Here is a 16480-nt window from a genome sequence, read left to right on the forward strand (position 1 = left end):
GCATTTGGACATGGACTGCTTCATTATCTGATGAGTTGCAAATGGTGCTGAACATTGTGCAGTCATCAGCAAACATCCCCACTTCTGACCTTATGATGGAAGGGAGATCATTGATGAAGCAGCTGAAGATGGTTGGGCGTAGGACACTATCCAATCTACATTTGGTCGCTGCGATATAAAAAAGACCATATTGGGAGCAGCAAATGCAATAGACCAAATTGAAAGAGGTGCAAGTGAAATGCTGCTTAACCTGGAATGAATGTTTTGGGCCTGGGATTTAAGCATGGAAGAGGTAAAGGAGCAGGTGTTACACCTTCTGCGATTGCATGGGAAGGTGCCATGGGTGATGGGAGAGGTACTGGGTATAGTGGAGGAGTGGACTAGATTATCTCAGAGGGAATGGTCTCTGCGGAATGCTGACAGAGGGACTGAAGGGAAGATGTGTTTGGTGATGGCATCACGCTGGAGTTGGCAAAAATGGCAGAAGATTATGCTTTGCATAAGGAGGCTGGTGGGGTGACCAAACGCAGACTGGGTGATCGCTTTGCAGAACGCAGACCTTCAGTCTGTGCGCATTCAGGACCTTGACCTTCCCATTGCTTGCCATTTCAACACAAGACCCTGCTCCCAGGCCCACGTGTCTGTTCTTGTCCTGCTGCAATGTTCCAGTGAAGCTCAATGCAAACTGGAGGAACAACATCTCATCTTCCGGTTAGGCACGCCTTCCATCTCAACATCAAATTCAACAACTTCAGATGATTAGCTCTACCCCATCTCGACTCCTTTGTTTTCATCCCATTTCATTTTAACTGTCTTTTACCATTTCTTTTTTTCTCGTCTTTCTTTATATATATTTAACCCCCCCCCCCCCATCTTAACCCCCTTTCCTTAACTTTTCTCCCCTTTGCTTCCCCCTTCCCCTCCCCCCACATCTACATCTGTCACAGTTTAGTTAGTTTAGTTCTGCTGTTTGGCCTTTCACACCTTTTGTTCTGTCTGGCGACTGCCATTAGCTCTCTTTCCCTTGGTTTCTGTGGCTGTCAGCACCCTGTTGCCTTTGTTTCTGTGGCTATGACTCATCTTTCATTCTCTCACTCCACAGTATAAATATTTTCCACTTTCTCTGTCTTTTAGCTTTGACAAAGGATCATCTGGACTCAAAAGGTTAGCTCTTTCCTCTCCCTACAGATGCTGCCAAACATGCTGAGATTTTCCAGCATTTTCTCTTTTAGTTTCAGATTCCAGCATCTGCAGTAATTTTCTTTTACCTAATTTGCAGATATGCTGGCGTTGCTCCTGACATGCTCTCCTGCACTCTTCATTGGTGGAAATTGAACTCATGTCCCTGGAATATTAGTCCATCCTCTGGATTACTAACCCAATACCATAACCACTACATTCCCATTCCCTATCTCGTGCTGTGTTGAGTCGTGCTCTGGTAGGGAAAGATGAGAATTAGCCAGATTTTATTGTTCCAGATGGAGTATAAAGTTTTTTAGCAAGAAACATGTATGATAAATATTTCTCGATCCCAAAGGCACTATCGATTTTGAAAAATTGATGTCAGTCCTAGATACAGTGGGCTTGGCTCACAGTGAAACGTGACGATGGACACATACCTGGATTGGAGCTATTTATATGTAGCTTTCTCACAGTAAACTGTTGGGAAAATGTCTTGCGAGACAAAAGTCTACTCCGGAGATGAGCACAAAGGTGGTGAAAGTTAGTGAAACTAACAATTGTGACTTTCGATTATTGAAAAGCTTCCCAAATGCAGTCTCCACTTTGAGACTGAAAAACAGTTTTGAAAACTATCATGGTGGGCACATTGCTGAATATTTTAGTGTCCCTTCTTTGTGTTCTAATTAATCTTCACAAGGGCGTTTTACAAAGGAAAACGTTTTTTTTAAAGATTTGGGGGAACACATTTGAATGAGGTACACTCACTAATTCAGGCCAGAATAGTTTATATAAAAACACAATTAAATCCCTTGGAAGCCTTTGCCTTCTTACCTTCTTTACATGCAGATCTTCTAGCATTTGATTGTTTAACACACCCTCAGAAAGCCAGTTCCACCAATCTCTTAGCTTCTACAGCCTCAGATACAAAGGCAGACCCAGTAGGGAAATCCTATCCCGTACAATTTGCTACCAGGGGATACCAGAAGCATGTAGCAGCAACTCTACACTGCTGCATATTAAAGTAGTACATAGGGAAGCAAAGCTCTTTGCTTAGTTAACCATTTCCCATTTTGTTGGTGCATTGTCTTTCAGTTGTGGGAATGTCTCATTTACATTTCTCGTGAACCCCTGGGTCAAAATAAAGACAGTTAATTCAGGATGAGTTTGAAGAGGTGTCAAAGGAAAGGAGAGAGAACACTTTAAGGCACAGTCTTATTAAACAGGTTAAAGCAACATCTCAAGTATCTGAAATGCACTTTTATCTGAAAAATCTTTTGGCATTGACTCAGTCACACCACCATGTGAAGATATAGAGGATACTGCATTTGGCATTGAAATACTTTCCCAGTGTGAAAGACTAATGATTGACACAAGAATATACAAAGCCTCCTGTTTTTTCTGTTAACAAGGAGAAAGAGGCACATTGCAGCAACGTTTATAGACATTATTGTTAAATAGGGAAAAATAGAAATATTAAAGATAATTGAAGTTTTTAAACTTTGCTGAAACATCACTGACTGACTGAAGTCCTAGCCAGTTACTCTTTAATTCCATGGTGCACTACTCATGAGAATCTTCAATGGGGATGTTTCTTCATTGTTATGTGTGAATTTTATTTGAACTATTATGGAATGATCAGAATGAAGATGACTAAGGCAGTGATACCAACACTAGTGTCCATTGAACAAATCAGCACATTAAATAATCAGCAATCAAAATCACAGGGGGTTATTTTCCCCATTGTACCAGGGTGGAACGGGTTTCTGACACAGGTAGCAGTTGCTTGTCTCAGATATTTTGATGTTCACAGTATAGATTCTTTTGGTTCTGAGTTGATGGTGTTGGCAGGAGGTGAGAGCTGCAGGCTGTAGGTGACTAGTGGAGATGTTTCTTCCTCTGAACTAGGATTAGCCACAGCCTCAACTTTCACGTCTGTTAGTTCCGTTTTCACCGTCTCTGATTCCTTCAAGCTGGTATAGTGAAGGATGGCTGCCCCGAAGGCGTCCCCTTCGACATTAACCACTGTACAGGTCCGGTCCCTGAATCACAACCAGAGCAATCATTCAGAATATGATGGGAGACTTTTGCCCAGCCCTCCAGATACCTCACCCCCTCCCGGCAGTGGGGACTGACCCTCTGATAGCTTACCAAGTGTCTCTGTGGGAACTCAGGTGAGCAAATGTTGCCCAACAGACTTTTCTTTGAAAGAGGCATCAGAACATAGCTTGACTATGGCATTACCCAAAGCAAACGCCCATAAAACTTTCCAACTGGAGCCAGTGCATAGAATCAGAAAGAGGAAAACGAAACATTGCTGCGGAACAGGAACAGGCCATTCAGCCCCTCCAGCCTGTTCTGACAATCAATTGCATCATGGCATTTCGGGGCGATGTCAACACTTACATTGTCCCTAAAATTACCCTGATTGAATCTTCCAGACCAGCAGAAACTGGAGTCCAACCGGGAGTTCCCTCTGTTGTATAAGTCAGTTCTACATAGGCGTGTATTACTCGCAGACAAATCCGGATTGAAAACACTGTTATTTAAAACATTAACGGGCAGCATGGTGGCGCAGTGGTTAATGGTCTGACGGCGCCGAGGACCCGGCTTGGACCCCGGCCCTGAGTCACTGTCCGTGTGGAGTTTGCACAATCTTCCCGTGTCTGCGTGGGTCTCACCCCCATAACACAAAGATGTGCAGGGTAGGTCAATTGGCCGTGTTAAATTGCCCCTTAATTGGAAAAAAAGAATTGGGAACTCTAAATTTAAAAACAAATAATAAAAAATATATATTTAAAATATAAAGTATTTGCCCAGCTGAAATCCACAAAGATCAAACAAGAAATCTTCCTAAGAGCCAAGTCAAGATTCCAACATTACCTGAGAATCTAGTCATGCTTTCATTTCCCTTGATAACATTGCTGAGGTTTTAAGGCAGGTCACTCAGTTGTGTTAACACTTTCAGAACTACCGTCCTCTGAACCGATTGAAGACCCCGATCCTGAAGCAGCATACATGGACACCAAACAATCACTTTCTTACCCCCTTTTACCCCTGCCAACACCTCCCCCACAACCTTCTGAAATGTCCCCCCCACCCCTTAATACCTTTGGTTAACAAAAATCTATCCATTTCAGATTTTAAATTCACAATCAATCTGGTGACAATCACCATTTGGAGAAGAGAATTCCAAACTTTGACCATCTTTGTGTGTAAACGTGTTTCCTCATTTCACTCCTGAAATGTCTGCCTCTAACCTTGCAGACTCTGCCCCCTCGCCCCACACTCCCCTACCAGTGAAATAGTTTCTCTCTATCCACCCAATCTCTTTACCTTAATACCTTGAAAACTTCAATCAAATCACCCCTGAACCTTCTAAATTCTAGGGAATAGAATCCTAGTTTGTGAATAATATCTTCTGATAATTTAATCCGCAGGTGTCCTTCACTGCACACCCTCCAAGGTCAATGTATCCTCCTGAAGGTGCCCAGAACTACTCACAGACTCCGACTGTGGACTGACCATGAAACTATTTTTTGCCATAACTCCAATATTCCTGTCTCTGTAATAAACGTCTGGCCAGAAGTATTCTCATTAATACTCACTATTGGCAAAGTTCAGCTCCTACATTTGATCAATGTTTTGTGAGCAGGAAAGAGCAATTGCATTGTAAAAGCAGAGCTACGATGAAATACAACATTGCCCTATTCATAACTCTCTCCTCCCTGGATGAGATGCTTCCAGACCAACATCATCATCACCTTGTATTTCTATAGCTTCACAAGAATATCTAAAGCAAAATCTAATGGTCAAAATCTGATGGTCAAAGGTTTGGTCAGGAGGGTACGTTTTGAGGGATGTCTTAAGGAAGGAGAGAGATGTGGGACGTGGACCGCTGACAAGACTAGCATTTATTGCCCATCCATAATTGCCCTTGAGCAGATGATGGTGAGCTGCCTGCAACTAAGTGACAAAGCCATGTACAGAGGAGTAGGGGGGTTATTCCAGAGCTTGGGACCGAAGGCAGCTGAAGGCAGGGCCACCAATGGTGGAGCAATTATAATTTGGAGTTCACAATGAGGCTGAATTAGAAGAATGCCAATATCCCAGAGGATTGTAGGCCTGGAGAGGGTGGTGGGTGGGGTGGGGGGGGGGGGGGGGGGGGGAGATTTCGCTTAATGGATTAAAATGAGGCCCAGCCATTCAATTCACTGCTTTTAAATTGATTTAACTCAGTTGACTGGATGGCTGGTTTGTGGTGAGCAGCAACGCCAACAACGCGGGTTCAATTCCTGTACCGGCTGAGGTTATTCATGAAGCCCCGCCTTCTCAATCTTGCCCCTCGCCTGAGGTGTGATGATCCACAGGTTAAACCACCACCAGCCATCTCTGTCCCTCAAAGGGGAAAGCAGCCCATGGCCATCTGGGACTGTGACATAATTTACATTTTGCTTTTAAATCGCCATTAATTAAACAGAGATGAACACTTTTATCAAGTTAGCTCTCGAGTTCAATTTCCTTGAAGGCCTTTCAGTATTTCCAGAATATTAGCTTATCCCTAGTTTCCAGTCATTCTAAGTGGCACAGGTTAATAAATGCAAAGCAAAAGTCACAAACACAGGCAAATGAACAATTCAATATTTAAACATTAAATAAATTATATTTTCTTTTTTAAAAAAGGTGAATATTTGGACTGTAGTGAGATCGAAAGCACTTACACAATCCAGTCAACTGCTAGTATGAGGGAGAGGTCGTTGGTGGGAAGTCCAATAGCTTCCAGAATAATTGCTATTGTGAGTACACCTCCGGCTGGGATTCCTGCTGCTCCAATGCTGGACGCTGTTGCAGTCACTCTGTAATCACACCAAGCAGCACTTCAATAGTAACATCACACACCTTTCATCCAGTTACAGCACACAAACAGACCATTCGGCCCAACTTGTCCAGACTGGGATATATGCTCCACATACCTACCTCTCTTCATCTCCCCTATCTGCATGTCCTTCTATTCTTTCTCCCCCTGTTTAACCCGCCACCCTACACTATTCACCTCAATCACTCCCTGTGGTGGCGGCTTCTACATTCTCACCAAACTCTTGGTAATGACCTTAATCCTGAATTCACGATTGGATTCATTACTGACCGTCATATATTTCAGGCCCCTCGTATTGGTCTCTCCCACAAGTGGAAACATCTTCTCCACATCTAAAATTCTCAATCAGCTCACCCCAGATCGCAAAAGAGCTCCAGCCTATTCAGTTCTTCCTGCTAGTTCTAATCTCTCAGTTCTAGCACCTTTCTTCTTTAATACATTAATTATTCCAAACAGCTACCACAAATTGCATTTATATAAGCAGTTTTAATGTCGGGAAATATCCCAAGATGCTCCACAGAAGCATGACCAAACAAAAGTTGACACTGAGCTCCATCAGGAAATATTTGGACAGGTGGCCAAAAGCCTGGTCAGGTGGTAGCTCTTTTTTTAAAAAAAAAATTTTTATTAGGGTATTTGCAAGTTTTTATAATAATAACAGCAACATAAACATGGTACAATAACCATTTCCACCCCCATCACAATCTTCATACACCCCAACCATAAAACAACAATCACCCCCCTTTGGAATTCTGCTTCTGCTGACATTTTAATTTTCCCCGAGAAAGTCGACGAACGGCTGCCACCTCCGGGTGAACCCAACCATTGACACTCTTAAGGCGAACTTTATTTTCTCGAGACTGAGAAACCCAGCCATGTCACTAACCCAGGTCTCTACACTCGGGGGCATGAAGTCCCTCCGCATTAACAAGATCCATCTCCGGGCTACCAGGGAGGCAAAGACCTCTTTCGCCCCCTGAACCCGCGGCTCTTCCGACACTCCAAAGGTCGCCACTGCCAGACTCAGCACCACCCGTGTTTTGAGTAACGTGGACATTGCCTTATTGAAACCCTGCCAAAACCCTCTAAGCTTCGGACATGCCCAAAACATGTGGACATGATTTGCTGGGCTTCTCGCGCACCTCGCACACCTATCCTCTACCCCGAAAACTTGCTAATCCTAGCCACCGTCATGTGTGCCCGGTGGACAACCTTGAATTGTATCAGGCTAAGCCTGGCGCATGATGAGGATGTATTAACCCTGCTTAGGGCATCCGCCCATAGACCCGCCTCTAACCTTCCTCCTAGCTCATCCTCCCACTTACCCTTAAGCTTCTCCACCGGAGTTTCCTCCGATTCCAAATGTTCCTGGTAAATATCTGATACGTTCCCCTCTCCCACCCAGGTACTGGAGACTACTCTGTCCTGAATCCCCCATGGCGGCAGCAGCGGGAGGCTGGAACCTGCCTTCTCAAGAAGTCTCGCACCTGCAAATACCTGAACCCGTTCCCTGCTGGCAAATTTATCCTCCAAGGCTTTCAAGCTGGGGAAGCTCCCATCCTTCTAATGCCTGCCCTTTGCCATCTCTGGAACCCGCCATCTAGCCTACCCGGTACAAACCTGTGGTTATTATAAATCGGCTCCAAGACCCCCAAGCGTGGAGAGCTGGATCAATGACATGGCGGGATTCATTAAGCTGGAGAAGGTCAAATTCGCCCTGAGGGGGTCGGTACAAGGGTTCTTTAGGCGGTGGCAGCCTTTCCTCGACTTTCTGGCTCAACGATAGGGAACTAGGTCAGCAGCAGCTGCAACCTGGGGGGGGGAGGGGGGGAAAGGGGGGGGGGGGGTTTCAGGGCGGCATTGTTTATGTTAATTTATTTAATTTTTTATTTATTTTGTTGTTCATTGGGTTTGGGGGGGGGGGGGGGGTGGGGGGGTTCGTGATATGCGTTGTTACGGGTCCGGGGGGTGTTTATTATTGTTATTATTGTTGTTCTGTTGTTATACATTTTTCAAAAATTTCAATAAAAATTATTTTAATAAAAAATAAATAAATCGGGGTCCAAATCGATGCTCCCTCTACTCTCTTATATCTCCTCCACTGCCCCCAGATCGTCAGAGCCGCCACTACCACCGGACTTGTGGAGTATCAGGCCGGCGAGAACGGCAAAGGTGCCGTTACCATGCTCCCCAACTGGTGTCTTTACATGACGCCGCGTCCATCCACTCCCATGCCGACCCCTCCCCACTACCTACTTCCTAATCATGGCTATATTACCTGCCCAGTAGTAATTGCAAAGGTTCGGCAGCACCAACCCACCCTTCCCCCGACTGCACTCCACCAACACTTTCTTCACTCGCGGGGTTTTACTCACCCACACAAAACCCAAAATAACCTTATTCACCCGCTTGAAAAAGGCCCTCGGGGCGAAGATGGAGAGGCACTGAAAGAAATCTGGGGAAGACCGTAATTTTCCCCCCAGTGGTAGCGGGAGCATGTCCCATCTCTTAAAGTCCTCTTTCATTTGTTCTACGAACCAGGATAGGTTTAACTTGTGCAGTGCCTCCCATCACCAGGCCACCTGGATTCCCAGATATCTCCTTCCTACCATTCTAAGCAGCAGCTCTCCTAGTCTCTTCTACTGCCCTCTTGCCTGGATCGCGAACATCTCACTTTTCCCCATGTTCAATTTATATCCCGAAAAATGACCAAATTCCCCGTGGATCCGCATAACTTCCCCCATCCCCTCCAACGGGTCTGAAATATACAAGAGCAGGTCATCTGCGTAAAGCGAGACCCGGTGCTCCACCCCACTTCGAACCAGCCCTTTCCAGTTCCTAGAGGCTCTTAACACCGTGGCCAATGGCTCTATGGCCAGAGCAGACAGTAGTGGGGAGAGGGGGCACCCTTGCCTCGTCCCATGGTGTAGTTTAAAATACCCCGACCACAGCCGGTTCGTACACACACTCGCTACTGGTGCCTGATAGAGCAACCGCACTCAGTCAATAAAGCCCTTACCAAACCCAAACCTTCCCAACACCTCCCACGGGTAATCCCATTCCACCCGATCAAAAGCCTTCTCTGCATCCATCGCTACCACCACCTCCATCTCCCCTCCTTCTGAGGGCATGATAATAACATTTAAAAGCCTTCGAACATTGGCCATGAGTTGCCTGCCCTTTACAAACCCCGCCTGGTCTTCCCCTAACACCCCCACGACACAATCCTCTATCCTTGTGGCCAGTATCTTAGCCAGAAGTTTGGCGTCCACATTCAGGAGAGAAATTGGCCTGCATGACCGGCATTGATCCAGATCCTTCTCCCGTTTCAGGATCAATGAAATCGAGGCCTGCGACATTGTTGGGGGAGGACTCCCTTCTCTCTTGCTTCATTAAATGTCCTCACCAGCAGTGGGCTCAATATCTCTGAAAACTTCTTATAGAATTCCACCGGGTAGCCGTTCGGCCCCATGGCCTTGCCCGACTGCATACCCTCCAGCCCCTCAATTATTTCCTCAATTTCAATTGAGGCTCCCAGCCCTTCCACCAGATCCTCATCCACCCTTGGGAACTGCAACTGACCCAAAAACTGCCTCATCCTCTCCACCCCAGCTGCGGGTTCCGACTCATATAATTTGCTATAAAAGTCCTTAAACACCTCATTCACCCCCACTGGGTCCAGGACCGTAATAGGTGGCAGCTCTTAAGGAGCATCTTAACTGAGGTGGAGAAGTTTAGAGAAGGAATTCCAGAGTTTAGAGCCCAGAGGTAACTGAAGGTACAGCTACCAATGATGGAGAGATTAAAATGAGATCCCGGAGGGTTTAAGCTGGAGGTGAGTACAGGTGGAGGGATGAGGCCATGGAAGGATTTTTTTTTTTTTTTTTTTTAAATTTTTTTATTGGAATTTTTTGCAGAAATATAACAAAAAGTATAGCAAAAAGCAGTAATATGCAACTAACAGCCCCATAACACCCACAATTCCCCCCATACCGTAACATCACATGTATCACATTCCCCCACCCCCCCCCCAAACAAGAGAACTTAACCATAAATTAAAATTAATAAGCTAACATAATCAACCCCCCCCACCCCGCCCCCCCGGGTTGCTGCTGCTACTGTCCCAGTACCCTATCGTTGAGCCAGAAAGTCGAGGAAAGGTTGCCACCGTTTAAAGAACCCTTGCACCGATCCTCTCAGGGCGAATTTAACCTTCTCAAGCTTAATAAAGCCCGCCATGTCATTGATCCAGGTCTCCACGCTTGGGGGCCTCGCGTCCTTCCACTGTAGCAAAATCCTTCGCCGGGCTACTAGGGACGCAAAGGCCAGCACACCGGCCTCTTTCGCCTCCTGCACTCCCGGCTCTACCCCAACCCCAAAGATCGCGAGTCCCCATCCTGGCTTGACCCTGGATCCCACCACCCTTGACACCGTCCTCGCCACCCCCTTCCAGAACTCCTCCAATGCCGGGCATGCCCAGAACATATGGGCATGGTTCGCTGGACTCCCCGAGCACCTGGCACACTTATCTTCACCCCCAAAGAACCTATTCATCCTCGTCCCAGTCATGTGGGCCCTATGCAGCACCTTGAATTGGATGAGGCTAAGCCGCGCACACGAGGAGGAAGAATTTACCCTCTCCAGGGCATCAGCCCATGTCCCGTCTTCGATCTGTTCCCCCAGTTCCCCCTCCCACTTCGTTTTCAGCTCCTCTACTGACGCCTCTTCCTTCTCCTGCATAAGCTTGTAGATATCGGATATCTTCCCCTCCCCGACCCAGACCCCCGAGAGCACCCTGTCACTCACCCCCTTCGCGGGGAGCGCAGGGAATCCCTCCACCTGCCGTCTAGCAAATGCCTTTACCTGCAGATATCTAAACATGTTTCCCGGCGGGAGCCCAAATTTCTCTTCCAACTCCCCCAGGCTCGCAAACCTTCCGTCGATAAACAGGTCCTTCAGCTGTCTAATGCCCGCTCTATACCATCCCCGAAATCCCCCATCCATGTTCCCCGGGACGAACCTATGGTTCCCCCTTAACGGAGCCTCCATCGAGCCCCCCACTTCTCCCCTATGTCGCCTCCACTGCCCCCAAATCTTGAGGGTAGCCGCCACCACCGGACTCGTGGTATACCTCGTGGGAGGGAGCGGCCACGGCGCCGTTACCAGGGCCCCCAGGCTTGTATCCCCACAGGACGCTCTCTCCATCCGTTTCCATGCTGCCCCCTCCCCCTCCATCACCCACTTACGCACCATCGACACGTTGGCCGCCCAGTAATACCCCGAGAGGTTGGGCAACGCCAGCCCCCCCCATCCCTACTCCGCTCCAAGAAGACCCTCTTCACCCTCGGGGTGCCATGCGCCCAAACAAATCCCATGATGCTGCTGGTCACCCTTTTAAAAAAGGCCCTAGGGATAAAGATGGGCAAGCACTGGAAGAGGAACAAGAACCTCGGGAGAACCGTCATTTTGACGGATTGCACTCTGCCCGCCAGCGATAGCGGCACCATGTCCCACCTTTTAAATTCCTCCTCCATCTGTTCCACTAGTCTGGTGAAGTTAAGCTTACGAAGAGCCCCCCAACTCCTGGCCACCTGCACCCCCAGGTACCTGAAACTCTTCACTGCCCTCCTGAAGGGGAGCCTCCCAATTCCCTCCTCCTGATCTCCCGGGTGCACTACAAATACCTCGCTCTTTCCTAAGTTCAGCTTATAGCCCGAGAAGCCCCCAAATTCCGCTAACAGTTCCATCACCCCCGGCATTCCCCCCCTATGGAAGGATTTGACCACAAAGTTGAGAATTTTAAAATCAAATCAAGGCCCGGCCGCTCGGCCCATCGGCCTCGGAGAATCGCCGCTCGCCGTAAAAAACGGCGAGCGGCGATTCGTGGCATGGGTCGGGTGTGCGGGTGGGGAGAATAGCGGGAGGGCGTGAAAAATGGCGGGAGGCCCTCCAGCTATTCTCCATCCCGGCATGGGGGGCGGAGAATCGCGCCCCACATCTTTGGACATTAAGGGACAATTTAGCATGGCCCATCGATCTAACCTGCACACGGGGAGAACATGCAAACTCCACAAAGACAGTCACCCAAACCTGGAAATGAACCCAGGTCGCTGGCGCGATGAGGTGCGAGTTACGACACAGGCAGCAGAGGTTTAGATTACCTCACGTTTATGGGGGTTAGAAGGGGGAGGCCTTCTGAGAGTGAATTGGAATTGTCAAGTTTGGAGGTATCTAAGGACGAATAACAGTTTCAGCAGCAGATAAGCTGAGACAGGGGTGGAGTTGGGTGATATTATAGAGATGGAAACAGGCAGTCTTACCAAAGGTGTGAATAGGTGTACAGAAGTTGACCTCAGGGTCAAATATGAGACGGTGGCTGTGAATGGTGTGGTTCAGCCTCAGGGCGCTCCCAGGGAGAGGGATAGAGTCAATGACTAGAGAATGGGGGGCAGAATTCTCCGCAAGGCCCGACGCCGTCGTGGAACCCGGAGAGGTTCACGACGGCGTCGGAAGCCTCTCCCGGCCCCCTATTCTCCCTTACCCGGGGGGATAGGAGAGCCGTACCGGGAAACTCGGCCGCCGGGCCTTGTCCCTGGCTTCAAGGCCCGGCGCGCCAAGAATGATGCCGCGGCGGCACCTAATGACGTCAGCCACGCATGCGCGGGTTGGACAGCTCAAACCCGAGCATGTGCGGTTGCCATCTTTCCCCTCAGCTGCCCCGCAAGACGTGGTGGCTTGATCTTGCGGGGCGGCGGAGGGGAAAGAGTGCGTCCCCTTGAGACGCCGGCCCGACGATCGGTGGGAACCGATCGCGGGCCTGTCCCCTCCCGAGCACGGTCGTGGTGCTTGATCCCCGCTCCGCCCCCCCTAGGACCCACACTTACCTGGCGCGCCATGTTCACGACGGCAGCGACCAGGTGTAGTTGCCGTCGTCGTGAACAGGTCGGGAACGGCAGGCCGCTCGGCCCATCCGGGCCGGAGAATCGTGGGCCGTCGTGAAAAACGGCGGCCCGCGTTTCTCCGAGCGGCGTGTCACAAAACCGGACACGCCATTTTGGGGGGGGTGGGAAAATAACGGGAGGTGCGGGAGCATGTACCCATCGTGGTTGTGGAGAATTGTGGCATTTCAGTCACAAAACGCCCGGGGTTTGTGACTGAAAACAATGGTTTTAGGCTTTGCAATATTTAATTGCAGAACCTTTCTGTTCATCCAGTACTGGATGGTGGATAAGCAGTCTGATAACTTAGCAACAGTGTGCACTGTGCATTGTGGATAATGTCACAAATGAGCAGCATGTAGATGAGCAATAGGAGGGAGCAGCATAGGTCCCTGGGGCATTCTGGACGTAACGGTGTGGGAGCAGGAAGAGAATGCATTGCCATTCTCTAGCTATGACTGAGTAGATAATGGAACCAAGTGCGAGCTTTCCCCAACAGGTGATGGAGAAGGATGTCATGGTCACTGTGTCAAAGGCTGCAGAAAGATGAAGGACAAAGAGGGATAGTTTCACAAACAGGGTTTGTGAGTAACAGCAAAATTCAAATAATCCAAATGTCCTGAAACTCTAGGATGTTGCGATGATGGGCGGACTGCACCCAGAGATTGACAAAACCTAAGTGCTTCACCTCACTGCAAACACAGACTAGTAGCTCAAACTCCCCAATCAGCAAGTTCTGGTAAAGTAGGAATTTATTTTGTTTAAAGAGGTGCAGTGCCTGAAACGTTGAGATTGATGCTATCTTGTTGTCTGTGAACTGTTGAATTGAAGCTAGTTTGAATCAACCTGATTATTCAGATGAGAGGTTTGTCAAGTTAACAAACACTCCTGGTTTTGATTAATGACCAAACTTAAAAAAAAGTGGAGACCTCACAAGTGGAGACAGAGACCAAATAAATACAGTTAGCTTTCAGACAAATGAGACACGATTACTTCAAATTGTTCTCCTCAAATCCATGTCAGAGTACTCCACATAGAGATTCTCCCCCTTGCCCTGATACACACAGCCTACCCCATTGGCCATCACAAAAGACTGTCTATTTCCAACTTTGTGACATCAGCCACCTCTAACCATGACAGCCTATCTGCTGTTTAAACCCTCATCCAGTCCCGACCATTGCAATGCTCTCCTACTCTCCGCCTTTTTGTAACTGTTTCACTCAAATGCCATTCAACACTATCTCAACTTGATTTACTTAGAACTTGCTTTGATTCCTTTTCTATTGAAGAAAACCAGGGGCAGAAAAGCAAGAACACAAAAATGTGAGCGTTTGACTTGAGAACAACAGAGTGGAGTTTTATTTTTCACAGTTATTACTCAGGTACATTTATCTCCACAACTGCCAAAAAGCTCAGCTGCTATGAAGCTTTGAGTAGACCCCAAGGTATGATTGCTCCTCTAAAATATTATTAAACAACAATTCTCAAACCTTGGGATCAAAACTCTCCCTCAAGGTGTGAATGAAACTCAGACATTTGTTAACCATCTAAATGGATATAACAATAATGGAAAACTAGTTCTCCATTTTATGTTGACCGTTGGGATCAAAGTGAGAGTCATCTCTTGGTACTCTTAAAACCCAGTTCAGTTTTGTGATTTCAACCTTCACTTTGAAAGACAGTTAGTTCCTCTAATCCTTCCTGTAATTTCCTCCCTCCCTCCCTCCTCCTGAATCCGTGTCTCAAACACACCAGGCATGGACATTTCAGTAAGCTCAGGGAAGGTGGTAAAAGATGGGGAGGGCTGGCATTGTTAGTCAAGGACAGTATTGCGGTGGCAGAAAGGACGTTTGATGAGAACTCGTCTACTGAGGTAGTATGGGCTGAGGTTAGAAACAGGAAAGTAGAGGTCACCCTGTTAAGAGTTTTCTATAGGCCTCCGAAAAGTTCCAGAGATGTAGAGGAAGGGATTGCAAAGATGATTCTCGATAGGAGCAAAAGTATCAGGGTAGTTGTTATGGAGGACTTTTGCTTTCTAAATATTGACTGGAAACGCTATAGTTCGAGTACTTTAGATGGGTCCATTTTTGTCCAATGTATGCAGGAGGGTTTCCTGACACAGTATGTAGATAGGCCAACGAGAGGCAAGGCCATATTGGATCTGGTACTGGGTAATGAACCAGGACAGGACAGGTGTTAGATTTGGAGGTAGGTGAGCACTTTGGTGATAGTGACCACAATTCGAATACATTTACTTTAGCAATGGAAAGGGATAGGTATACACCGCAGGGCAAGAGTTATAGCTTGGGGAAAGGCAATTATGATGCGATGAAGCAAGACTTAGGATTCATCGGATGGGGAGGGAAACTGCAGGGGATGGGCACAATTGAAATGCGGAGCTTGTTCAAGGAACAGCTACTGCGTGTCCTTGATAAGTATGTACCTGTCAGGCAGGGAGGAAGTGGTCGAGCGAGGGAACCGTGGTTTACTAAAGTAGTTGAATCATTTGTCAAGAGGAAGAAGGAGGCTTATGTAAAGATGAGACGTGAAGGTTCAGTTAGTGCACTCGAGAGTTACAAGTTAGCAAGGAAGGACCTAAAGAGAGAGCTAAGAAGAGCCAGGAGGAGACATGAGAAGTCTTTGGCAGGTAGGATCAAGGATAACCCTAAAGCTTTCTATAGATATGTCAGGAATAATAGAATGACTAGGGTAAGAGTAGGGCCAGTCAAGGACAGTAGTGGGAAGTTGTGCGTCGAGTCCGAGGAGATAGAAGAGGTGCTAAATGAATATTTTTCATCAGTATTCACACAGGAAAAATACAATGTTGTCAAGGAGAATACTGAGATACAGGCTACTAGACTAGAAGGGCTTGAGGTTCATAAGGAGGAGGTGTTAGCGATTCTGGAAAGTGTTAAAATAGATAAGTCCCCTGGGCCGGATGGGATTTATCCTAGGATTCTCTGGGAAGCTAGGGAGGAGATTGCTAAGCCTTTGGTTTTGATCTTTATGTCATCATTGTCCACAGGAATAGTGCCAGAAGACTGGAGGATAGCAAATGTTGTCCCCTTGTTCAAGAAGGGGAGTAGAGACAACCCCAGTAACTATAGACCAGTGAGCCTTACTTCTGTTGTGGGCAAAGTCTTGGAAAAGTTTATAAGAGATAGGATGTAAAATCATCTGGAAAGGAATAATTTTATTAGAGATAGTCAACACGATTTTGTGAAGGGTAGGTCGTGCCTCACAAACCTTATTGAGTTCTTTGAGAAGGTGACCAAACAGGTGGACGAGGGTAAAGCAGTTGATGTGGTGTATATGGATTTCAGTAAAGCATTTGATAAGGTTCCCCACGGTAGGCTATTGCAGAAAATACAGAGGCATGGGATTCAGGGTGATTTAGCAGTTTGGATCAGAAATTGGCTAGTTGATAGAAGACAAAGGGTGGTGGTTGATGGGAAATGTTCTGACTGGTGTCCAGTTACTAGTGGTG

General features: G+C 47.3%; 1 protein-coding gene across 2 annotated transcripts in view; it reads right to left on the bottom strand.

The window, feature by feature from the left end:
• Positions 1 to 929: 929 nt before the first annotated feature.
• slc1a4 (solute carrier family 1 member 4) overlaps positions 930 to 16480 on the bottom strand; it is a 65576-nt gene continuing 50025 nt past the window's right edge. For both annotated transcript variants that reach the window (XM_038807478.1, XM_038807467.1), the window contains exons 7-8: positions 5901 to 6035; positions 930 to 3221 (exon numbers count right to left, since the gene is read on the bottom strand). In XM_038807478.1, the coding sequence (XP_038663406.1) occupies positions 2987 to 3221; positions 5901 to 6035 (370 nt within the window). In that variant the 3' untranslated portion in view covers positions 930 to 2986. The remainder of the gene's footprint in view (positions 3222 to 5900; positions 6036 to 16480) is intronic.

This window comes from Scyliorhinus canicula, chromosome 1 (genome assembly GCF_902713615.1).
Source record: "Scyliorhinus canicula chromosome 1, sScyCan1.1, whole genome shotgun sequence".
Classification (NCBI taxonomy): Eukaryota; Metazoa; Chordata; class Chondrichthyes; order Carcharhiniformes; family Scyliorhinidae; genus Scyliorhinus; species Scyliorhinus canicula.